This window comes from Vespa mandarinia, chromosome 11, assembly GCF_050613455.1.
Source record: "Vespa mandarinia isolate Hongniang chromosome 11, ASM5061345v1, whole genome shotgun sequence".
In the NCBI taxonomy this organism is placed as follows: Eukaryota; Metazoa; Arthropoda; class Insecta; order Hymenoptera; family Vespidae; genus Vespa; species Vespa mandarinia.
The window spans coordinates 6360001-6372500 of record NC_140820.1 but is presented as its reverse complement, the minus strand read 5'-3'; the positions used below and the strand labels follow the sequence as shown (position 1 = coordinate 6372500).

Sequence of the window (12500 nt, the reverse complement as noted above, 5' to 3'; positions counted from 1 at the left end):
TAATGATTCATTTTAAAAGTAAAGAAAAAATAATGCAATAAAATTAGCTTCTTTTTTTTATGTAAGGATAATGCAAAATAATTAAAAAAATATATTTACTGTTAGGATTTTTTAAACATTTATTACATTTCATATAACTACATAAAACTTTACCATTTTCTTCGTTAAATTTCATTATTTCTAATATCCTAATTCTCTTTCAATTATCTCTCTCTTTCTCTCCTTTTTCTTATCTCCAATTCAATTATCTAACTCTTGTAATGTCTCTATTAACAATTAAACGATTTATCGTGATAACAATTTTACGATTTGTTTGATGTTACAAACGTTTGTTTTTTTGATCATTTATTTTAATCGCAAAGAAAAAATAATTGAATAAAAATAGCTCTTTTCCTTCTGTCTTTTTTTTTTTCTTGATGCAACGAAAATACAAGATAAATAACGAATAAAAATTTCTATAGAAATTTTCTAATATTTATCTAACGTTTCGTACAATTTTGTCAAACTTATACGTTGTTCTTTCGTTAAACTTCGTTGAACTTCATTAATTTTGCACACTTTAATTAACAATTTTTTTTTTTAATTTTTATTATTAATTAATTATTATGTTTTTTATCGCATTGTGCGTTTACTCGTTTAATTGTTGACTTTAATTCTAAAAAAAAAAAAAAAAAAAAGAAAAGAAATAAAAAGAAAAAAATTGAAATGAAACGAATAATTAAGGATGATAATGATGGTTTTAATAAAAATTATTAAAAATATTAAATATTAACTTTGATAATATAACTAAACTATCCTGAGTGTATACTTAATGAATAGTCGATAATTAACTATACTATAAATTCTTTTTTTGTTCTTATAGATATAAACTTTTATTAATAATCAAATATCGTCATTCATCGAAAAAAAAGAGTGCAAAAGGATGGACGATCGTTTCCCGATAAATTAATCGACTATGTATATATGGTCGAATATTTTTTTGTCTACTATTTTTCTCTCTCTCTCTCTTTTTCTCTCCAAATTTTTCATATTAATAAAGTGAAATTGCTCTTGCTAGAGGTTATCTATATCGAATAAATCTCATAACGAATTTTAATTATTCGATGTTCACAATCTCGAAATAACTTATTGAGTAGGTATTTACATTTTTTTGTTCTTTTTCTTTTTGCTTTCCTTTTTTTACTTTTTGCAAATGCATTTCATTAAATCATCGTAAAAAATCATAGGAAAATATTATGAGAGAAGATTGACAGTATCGATTTTTTAAAATTATAAAAAAAAAAAGAGAAAAAAGAAAGAAGAAACAAATCATAACGATATGATAGTAATAAAAATGATTTATAATGATTATACATATTAATTTATTTGATATAATCATTTAAATATCGCGTATGTATAATGGAGATAGTCGATAACTTTCGTATTTATGTATATTTTTTTTTTGCCGCACCAATAGATATAAATATTCATTTATATTTTGTTTTGATCAGAATTTTTATTAATTAGTAATAAGTATTTTCATGAAATAAATGATTAGTATGTATATACATATGCATATATATATATATATATATATATATATATATATATATATATTTTATTGTGTACACGTACTTAGAGCGATATATATATATAAATATATATATATATTTTGATTAATATTTACAATAAAATAACAGTAGATTAGGTAATATTAATTAGATAGAAGCAAAATCAATTGTCATATATATATATATAACTGATCGAATATAAAAATATTCGATAAAATATCCGATCCGATAAATATCAGCCATCAAAACTTTTATCAACAATATAATTTCATAATCTACTAAATCTCTCTCATCCCTCCCCACCCGACTCCCCCTGGCTCATTCCTTCCCATGTTGCCTGTAACCTCTCTCGTCTATCAATCCTAAAATTTCTCCCTAGGTATATAATTTTCTCGACGAATAGAAAACTCGTACATTGTGAAAGCTAATTTAATGAATGTATAATTGAAACAATGCGAATTCATAGTTTCATCGTATTATCACGAGGGAGAATGAAAATTACATAGTCAAAGAGTTTAAAACTGTCTAACGGGAAGAATGTACTTTTATTCGGTGTAATCTACATTGTAATTCTATCTATCTGCTGCATCTCGTATTACCTCGTGTCTGTTGCGAGCATTTAGGACCCTTTTTTTCTTCTCTTTCTTCTTGTTTTTCTTTTTTTTTTTTTCCTTTTTTCTTCTTCCCCCTTTTATTCACGATATCGCTCGCATTCATTTTTACCTCGATCGATGTCGATCTATCTCTTCGACTGCACCCATCCATTCACCCCCCCCCCCCCCCCATCACCACACTTCAATCTCCATCCAAACCACTCATCATCTTTTGTATTATTTTTCTCTTATTTCTATTTTCAAAGGACACGACATATATTTTTCCCATCGGGCATGTCAAGCACGAATCAAATTTGTCGAATTTTTTAGTACTTCACGAACGCGAGATTACGTCGTTTAAATATTTTCATCATTTTTTCTATACGACGATTCTTTTTTATTCTTTTTTTATTTTTTTTTATCCTCGAGGGTATAAATAACGATAGGAAATTCGCAATATAGGATATATATATATATATATATATACATACACACACACACATATATATATATATACACACACACACACACACACACATATATATATATCATACGCACACACACATATATATAGATATATATATATATATATATACACATATAACAAAGCTGTGAGATCGAGAACGTCGAGAATTAAAAAAATTATTTTTGATTATGTCGTCGAATTTGTGATGTGATTATGTTGAATGTGATGTCATATAATTAAAGCATGCGTATGACTCTGATGTGAACAGAAAAAAAAGAAAAGTTTATTAGAAGGTAGAAGAAGAAAGACGAGGAAAAAAACGGAAGAAGAAAAAGAAAAAAAAAAAGCAAGAAAAAACAAGTTTGGCAACGATCATTCCGACGAACCAATGAGAATCTCCGTGAGATCGTACGAGGTGGCTCTAAGGGCCAAAAAAAGAAAATCTCGTCTTATTAAGAATCCCCGAGAAAGACTCGCGAGGAGTCGTAAAATTTCTGAAAGATGAAATAACGTAACGTTCCGAAGAATTTAATGAAAAAAATCGAACACATATATATATATATATATATATATGTATATACACACAGACACATCTAACATAACACACACATACATACACACACACATATACGCGCATATATATATATATACACAGATAGATAGATAAAAAAAATCAAATATCAAAACGAAGAAGAAGAGGAAGAAGAAGGAAGGAAAAAAGAAAAAAGAAAAAAAAAGAGTAGAGTGAACATCAACATTGATTCGATTTAATTATCCTGAATGATATATAATACTGATGGATCGCAATAGAAAATACTCTATAAAAACTAAAGGTACGAGGGATGTCATTATAATTGTTATTAGACGTTCGGGATGTTGAACGTAATGGCGGCGGCGGCCGTAACAATGACTATACCATGTAGGGTCGATCCGACTACGGCAACTACAGGAAGTAATGGAAGTACGACCACTGGTACCGGTGGTAGTAACAACGTAACCACTGTACCGGTTGAAAATCCAACTGTAGAAAATCTACCGGATAACGTTAATGTATTTGTTGTTGTTATCAAGGGCATAATAATGGGTAGTATTATAACTACTGCAGTTCTTGGAAATGCATTGGTAATAGCTAGCGTTAGAAGGCATCGTAGATTACGAGTTGTAACTAATTGTTACGTCGTTAGCTTGGCTGCGGCCGATTTATTAGTGGCAATCTGCGCAATGACATTTAACGCCTCTGTCGAATTATCAGGCGGCAGATGGTTATTCGGACGTTTCATGTGCGACGTATGGAACTCACTTGATGTTTATTTCTCGACTGCCTCGATCCTACATCTTTGTTGCATCAGCGTTGACAGATATTATGCGATCGTTAGTCCACTCGAATATTCTGTCATAATGAGACAAGGTACAGTTGGATGTATGCTTGGAAGTGCATGGATTCTACCAGCTCTTATCAGCTTCATACCAATCTTTATGGGCTGGTACACTACTAAAGAACATCTTGAATTCATGGTTAATAATCCTGAGGTACGTTCTATTTCTTTCTATCTCTTCCTTTCTCTCTTTCTCTCTCTCTCTCTCTATCTATCTTTATAGTCTTTTTTCTTTTCATTCTTTCTTTCTTTCTGAAAATGAACTGACCGTTGACTTTTCAATGAAACTTTTTATAGAAACTTTTGATGTTTCGTATTTTGTTCGATTTATCGAACTTCAAGAGAATTCTCATTTGAAGAGAAAGAGAGAGAGAGAGAGAGAGAGAGAGAGAGAGAGAGAGAGAGAGAGAACTTTCTTTCTCTCTCCTTTTTTTTTCTTTCTATTTTTCTCTTTTTTCTTTTTTTCGATAGTGAATCTTCGTCGAATAACGAAGAATTCTAAGATTACTTTTAAAAAAGTTTTTACGTTAATGAGCTTCGAACGAGAAACGGAAATAGACATCGTCGTTGGTAATCCTTCTATAAATGAAATTCTTCGATTCCATAAGTCACTAGTCGTTCCTCGTTACGAACGAAACTCGATTTAAAAGCATCTTTATTTCTCTCCTTTCTCTCTCTCTCTTTCTTTCTCTCTCTCTCTTTCTTTCTCTCTCTCTCTTTCTTTCTCTCTCTTTCTCTCTCTCTCTCTATCTTTCTTTTCCCTCCTCTCTCTTCTCTTTTCCTATCTCTTTTTTTTATCTGTCGGTTCCGATAAAAATATATCATGACAGTTCAAAGTACGATGCTCCGGTAACCTCAAGTATATAGGTGAAGTTATACGAATCCTTAACTTTAATATAACGTGCATCACCTTTTCACTCGTTTATAAGGAGATTACTATCGATCGTAGACCTTAAAATGCCTATCAACTTTCGACTAATATTTCTAAAGAAGAATGAGATAGACCACGGTTCAACATTAAAGTCGAATTAGAAAATATAATATTACAAAAGTATTATATCGTCGATAACTTTATTCATTATTCATTATAAATTAATCGTATATAAATATTATTGAAGGAAAAAAAAAAACAAATAACAAAAAATAAAAGACAAGAAAACAAAAAAAAAGAGCAAATTTTTTTAAATCTCTCTCACTCATTCACTTTCTCTCTTTCTCACTCTGTCTATCTATCTATCTATTTGTCTGTCTATCTATTTATCTTTTTCTGTTTTTCCTCTATGTCTTTTCTCTTTTTCCTATTCTATATTTTTTCTTTTTTTTTTTATTTCTTTTCTTTTTTTTTTTTTTTTTTTTTATTTATTTTTTTTTCCTTTACTTCTTTCAGGTCTGCGCGTTCATAGTGAATCGTCCGTACGCCGTTATAAGTTCCTGCGTGTCCTTTTGGATACCAGGTCTGGTGATGATAGTGATGTACTGCAAGATTTACAAGGAGGCGGTGAGACAACGTAAAGCCTTGAGCAGAACATCGAGCAACATCGTTTTGAACAGCGTACACCATCATAGATCGTCAACGAGACAACACCATCATCAGCAGATGCTATTGCAGGCTGCCGCCGATACCGGTGAGCTAGTTCTTCACACCGCACATTGCAAGATGCCCAACACCAAGCTCCACCCCATTAACGGTGAGTGGAGCTCTCTCCGATTCTCTCTCTCTAACCTTTCTTTCTTTCTTTCTTTCTTTCTTTCTTTCTTTCTTTCTTTCCTTCTTTCTTTTTTTCTTTCTTTCTTTCTTCCTCTTTTCTTTTATCCTACTCCGTTACACGTATAATAATAAACGATCCTAATGAACTTCCTTACCTCCACCATCGTCCCTTCCATTTCCCAATGAACCGGTTTAAATTATAATCAAACTCGATATTTATTTCGAATTAATAAAGAAAATTAATATTCTGCGTTAAATTAATAAATCGACGAATCGATCTATTACGATCCTATCGTATTTTTTATTTATTTATTTATAATAGAAAGTTATAACGAATATGTTTATCATATTGAAAAATTATTCTTTATGCTGAATACTGAATTACTTATAACAGGTGTAATCATTCGAAAGAAGAAGCATATCTGTACGTTGATCACGTTGAATCCGTTCGAAACAACGTTTTTGATTATTTTTTAGGTACTCATAAAAAAATGGGAAGAAAAATAAAATCTACGTCACGTAGGATGTGCAAAAGAAGGAGAAAAAAAAAGAAAAAGAAAAAGAAAGAGAGACAAGAAGAGAGGAAAAAAGTAGAGAGGAAGAAGAGAGAGAGAGAGAGAGAGAGATAGGAAAAAATTAAATAAATTTTTTACGAAAAGTTACGACGTTTTTTATCAAATTGGATCATGACGTATACGAGACACTGTACATTTAATTATTATTATTATATATATATATATAATATAATATTTTTTAATTGCTACTATTCTTTTTCTATTTCTTTTTTCTCTACTTCTTCCTTTTTTGCGAAGAGTTGACAGGACTCTCGTCGTAATTGTCGTCGTAATTGTGTTCGCTTTTTATTTATTTATTTATTTTTTTTATTTTTTACCCTGTTTTTTCTTTTACTTTTTGTCTTTCTCATCGTTTCTATCTCTCTATCTCTCTCTATTTTTTCTTTTTTATTAGTAGTTAGTAATGTTACAGATCTTTCTCTCTCTCTCTCTCTCTTTCTACCTATCTCTCTCTCTCTCTCTCTCTCTCTGTCTCTCTCTCTCTTTCTTTCTTTCTATTTCTCTTTTTTTTTTTTGAGTTTCATGCTTCTTCGAATTCTATCCGACGATAGATACGCGCTTTAAAGACTGATTTATAAACTAACTGGAGTTAATTGGTACTAATTTACTCATGCTGTTTATCACATCTTAGTGTCGGTTGTTGCACGATAGTATTTCTCTCTCCCTCTCTCTCTCTTTCTCTCTCTCTCTCTCTCTCTCTCTCTCTCTTCCTCTCTTCACCGCTTATCTTTTTTCAAAGGATTTGGTTACATTAACCTCATTAAATCGGCGCTTTTAACAGTCTCGCCAAGATAAGGACTCTCGAAAGAAAACTAGAAAGCTCTTGTCCTTTTTCAAATTACGTTTTGCTTTTTTCATTTTTCTTTTTTTTCTTTTCACTTTTGGTTTCACTTTTCGTTCCTTTTCTTTTCGTTATAAAAAAAAAAAAAAGAAGAAAAAAAAAGGAAAAAGACATTTTCTTTTCTTTTTCTTTCTTTTCTTTTTTTTCCTGTGTATGAATATCAGGTATTGTTTCTTCTCTTTGTTTTTTTCTTCTTTCTTTATTTCGAGAGGGAGAGAGAGAGAGAGAGAGAGAAAGAAAGAGAGAGAGAAACGTTCAGAAAAATAATGATCGGAGTGAGGCAGTAAATTGCTTCATGGTCAAGCTAGGTCGAAGGAAATGTTTGTTATTTTAGTAACAATAAACATTTTTTTTTGAATAGGAAAGAAAGGATTTGGAAGAAATCTGTTCGAAAGACATGTTTTCTTCAATTTATGTATAGTTTCTTCTTTCTTCTTATTCGTAACAATAATAATGATAATAATAATAATAATAATAATGATGATGATGATGATGATGATGATGATGATGATGGTGATGATGATGATGGTGATGATGATGATGATGATGATGATGATGATGATGATGCATGCATGCATTAACGAGATATCATCGTTTTCTTTACTTTAAATTTACAAAGAACATATTGCAATGACATTTTTTTTTAATACTCTTTTAGCTTAAACGTTCGTCATTTTTCTCTCCCTTTTATACTTCTTCCTTGTACATAATAATAATAATAATAATAATAATAATAATAATAATAATAATAATAATAATAATAATACTGTATAAATAATTAAAAGAATTCGCTCATGGCGTCGCTTTCTTCATTTATAATTTTCGGAATATTTCTGACGATATTCTCCAACACTTTGTTCTTTTATGATTTCTTCCTTTTCATCATTTCTTACTTATTGTCAATAATAATAATAATAATAATAATAATAATAATAATAATAATAATAATAATAATAATAATAATAATAATAATAATAATAATAATAATAATAATAATAATAATAATAATAATAATAATAATAATAATAATAATAATAATAACAATAATAATAATAACAATAAGAATAACAATACAATAACAATAATAATAACAATAATAATAATGATAATAATAATAATAATAATAATAATAATAATAATAATAATAATAATAATAATAATAATAATAATAATAATAATAATATTAATAATAATAATACTAATAATGATCAAAATACTTGTATATAAATAATTATAAAAAAATCGACGAATAAAAAGTATCACAGAGTCGATTTTTTCATCAAGGATAAAAAGTGTTTTCAACGATTTTCATTAAAGTTTTTTTTTTGCGGTTCTCTTTTTTTTCTTTCTTTTATCATAAAATCAAAATGTCACCTAAAGGCTTTTAGGTTTGACTTACTTAACGCGTAACCTTCTCTCCTAAAAGCACGCGACTAAATGCATATAGACTATAATTAATTTATTGTACCGCGATTCGTGCTTCTAATTCAAATTTCAAAGTGATAATTAATCTGTCTCGTTCAGGATCGTTCGTCTATGCACTGAACAAAACGAATGCATGCATATATGTATACATATATATATGTATGTACATATGTATATATATATACATGTATACATATATATATACATATATATATACATATATATATATATATATGTATGTATGCATTTGTTTACAATGTGTATATTCGTATTTGTTACATACGATTGGACATTTTATTTCAAACGGATTTTATTTCCAATTTTTTCTTTTCATATTTTTCAGTTAATTTGAACAGATATTAAATTTGATCTCTATTTTTTTTTCTTCTAATATTATAAAAAGAGAAAAACAAAGAATATATATTAATGTAGATATACATTGTGTATGTGTATATAAATATTTATATAGTTATCGAAAGATATTAATTACTTAATAATAATCATAATATTATTTAAAATGTTTTTCTCATCATAACATTCAATCATAAATTTTAATAAATTATATTAGAAACAATGATACATAACGACAAATATTTCTAAATACAAAACGTATTATCTCATGAATACGATAAATAAATCGTTATCACAAATGCTTTTCTAATATTGTCACTACAATCGAATGTTATCTAATTCCGATTATGGAAATTGTAAAATTTATCTAATTGACAATATAAAACTAAAAAAGATTAGAAATAATAATGATTAAAAAAAAAAAAGAAACAAAAAAAAATAAAAAGAAATAAAAAGAAAAAAAAATGTCGAGCATGAAAATATAATAAATATATATGTATATATATATATATATATATATATATATATATATATATATATATAAGAGATAAAATAATTCAAATTCGTTGATAGGTTAGATAATAGGAAGGAAAGGGTTAGTTCCACCAAAAGCTGCCATTAACAAACTCTTGTCTATGATAGGAAATAGATGTCGTTTAATGCCCTGGAAGCGAACGTTTAACGATGGTTATCGCGTAAGCTGTTGGCCATTTTAGAAGTCCTCTCTCTCTCTCTGTCTCGTTTGAAATATATACTTGTGTACGTGTTGTATATTTAGCACATGCATACATAGTGACAATTCGATATGAACGATCGGGCGCTTGTGTGAGGTACATCACATACATCACCCATATACAAACATGTATATACATATATATACACACGCATACATCTGTACATACATATATATATATGTTAACATATATGTATATATATATATGTATGTATATATATGTGTATATACTACATGCATACGTATTTCCGTACATACATGAATGTATATTTACATGTAAACATATATAAGTACGTTCATACTTACATAGATGCACATATATATATATATATATACATGTGTACATACACGTACACATACATATATACATGTAAACATAGATATAGAGATTTATGCGTGCTAAATACATAATAGAAATTAAATCGAACTAAAAGGGATTCGCGACAACCTTGAAAATCATTTTCGTTGATTTTAGATAAAAGATAGTTAGTTCATTGATCGATTAACCATCAAATGATTGATTTTAAATAGGTGATGGAGATTTATTGAATGGTGTTCTGCTTCTGACGGGGAGTAATTTTAACTTAGTGGACGCGTTCGATCTCACGTTAAAAGGAATGTAGTGTGGTGAACGCCGGGTGAATTCGAGATGGGGTGGCGGACCAGCGGGTGGACTGTGGGGAATGAAGGGATAACGTCTTTCACGATAAAAAGCTGACGTTTCTAATGATGGATATTTCTCGTTAAAAGGATAAATATAATATTTATATAAATTAAATTAATTACTTAAATATGAGTATAATTATATATTCAATATATTTTATATTGAAATTATTTATTAATTTTTCTTTATTCATATATTATATATATGAATACGTTATATAAATGAAAAATTTTAATTATTAATTATACATAAAATTACTTATTGAAGTTTATATATATATATATATATATATATATATATATATATAGTAAGAAAGAAATAAACGTGTTCTATGAAACTAGCCAGCTCTCTAATAGAGAACAATGGCGGTGTAAATGAGGATATTGGAGAAATTGGCTTTTTTTTTTTTATTATTATTATTATTATTATCATCATTAGTATTATTATTATTATTATTATTATTATTATTATTATTATTATTATTATTATTATTATTATTATAATTAAAATTATCATTATTTCTTTTCTTTCGATGGAAATAAGAAAAAAATACAAAAGAGACGAACAAGAAGAAGGGAAAAAAAGAAGTAACAAATTCTCTTCACATTTTCTTTTCTTTAGAAAACAAAAAGAAAAGAAAAAAAGAAAGCAAAAAAGAAAGAAGAAAAGAAAAAAAGTAACATGAGAATAATGATTATTTACCAACGTAATTAGTATCCACTTAGATGAGCGCGCTTTTGATATTTTTAATCAGCTGATTGAATTGGTTTCGAAGAACTCGGTTTGTTTGTAACGAAGTCGATTGAAGCCTTATACATTATCTTCGAGCCAAATATCTTCTAGTTACTTCCTCGTTATTATTATTATTATTATTATTATTATTATTATTATTATTATTATTATTATTATTATTATTATTATTATTATTATCATTATTATTATTATTGTCTTTATTGTTAATTATTGTTATTATTATTATTATTATATTATTGTTATTATTGTTACTATTATTATTTTTTCAAATTAACATTATTATATCAAAATTATTATTATATTTCATTAGTCGTATTTTCATATAGAACGATCGATTTTGAATTCTCAATAAGGATTATCCTTCAGTGTTTCCTGTGACCCAAGTATTCAATGTCTCTACGGAGAGAATTACCCTAAGTACATAACATCTATCTTACGTAAAATTATTGTATAGTTATATTATTATCAATCTCATGGGGGAAATACATTAGAAGATCGATCGATATCACATTATTCGATATGCATTGGCATCGATAACGTTTAAAGTTCTATTCGATCGGTCGATTATTTTCTTTTTGTTTTGTTTTCTTTTTTTTTCTTTTTTTCCTTTTTTTTCTTTTTCTCTTTATTCTTCTTCTTTCATTTTTATATCTAGTCTTATAAATCGATCGATTTATTATTATTTTGTTATTTTATACAGCTATTTAAAATTTTTATGATTGTAAGATCACTTCGAACTATAAATAAGATCTCTGCGATAAAATCACAATGACGTCTATTATTTTTATAACTGTTAAATTGACATTTGTATTGATATTTTGTTATTGTAGTTTTCATTATCTTTTTTATTGTAATTTTATCTTCTATGTTTTATATTTTCTTTTTCTTAAGTGATTCATAAGATAATTTAATTGTTTTAATGATAAATTGATAAACGTAAACCCCTTGTGATTAAGATTACGTGCTCAAAATTGCGTCTGTAATTTTTATATTCCCCAAATTAACATATATATATATATATTTATTTATTTATTTATTTATTTATTTATTTTTTATATTATTTTGTATTGCTATATTACGTTATTGCAATTACTTAGATCACTTTAAACCATAAACATAACAATTACAATTAAATTATGTGTTCAAGATGGCGTCCGACGTTTACTTAATATATTTGTCAATATTTTTTAATATTATTTTTCATATCAAAATTTTTTTCTATTATTTTATTTGAAAGAATTCTGCTTAAAATGGTATCGATATAATGATCGCAAACATTGATACTTCATTTCTCTTTTTATTCCTTTTTTGCGACGAGATCGAACCGAGTTAACACCTTTTTGTTGTTATTTCACTTCATTACACTTATCAGATCTTATCTCAATCACCGTTTTCCTAAGAACATGCAACGTTTTCCTGCATGAGCTCTTTCTCTTTTTTCTTTCTTTTTTTTTTTTTCTCTTTT

At 27.4% G+C, this 12500-nt stretch overlaps 1 protein-coding gene across 1 annotated transcript in view; it reads left to right on the top strand.

Annotated features, from left to right (window-relative positions):
- The window catches only part of LOC146872679 (octopamine receptor beta-3R-like), a 98320-nt gene that overhangs the window by 9714 nt on the left and 76106 nt on the right, over window positions 1-12500 (top strand). Inside the window, exons 2-4 of the mRNA XM_085660178.1 lie at window positions 2852-3120; window positions 3265-4139; window positions 5373-5673. Coding sequence (XP_085516304.1) covers window positions 3483-4139; window positions 5373-5673 — 958 coding nt within the window. The 5' untranslated portion in view covers window positions 2852-3120; window positions 3265-3482. The remainder of the gene's footprint in view (window positions 1-2851; window positions 3121-3264; window positions 4140-5372; window positions 5674-12500) is intronic.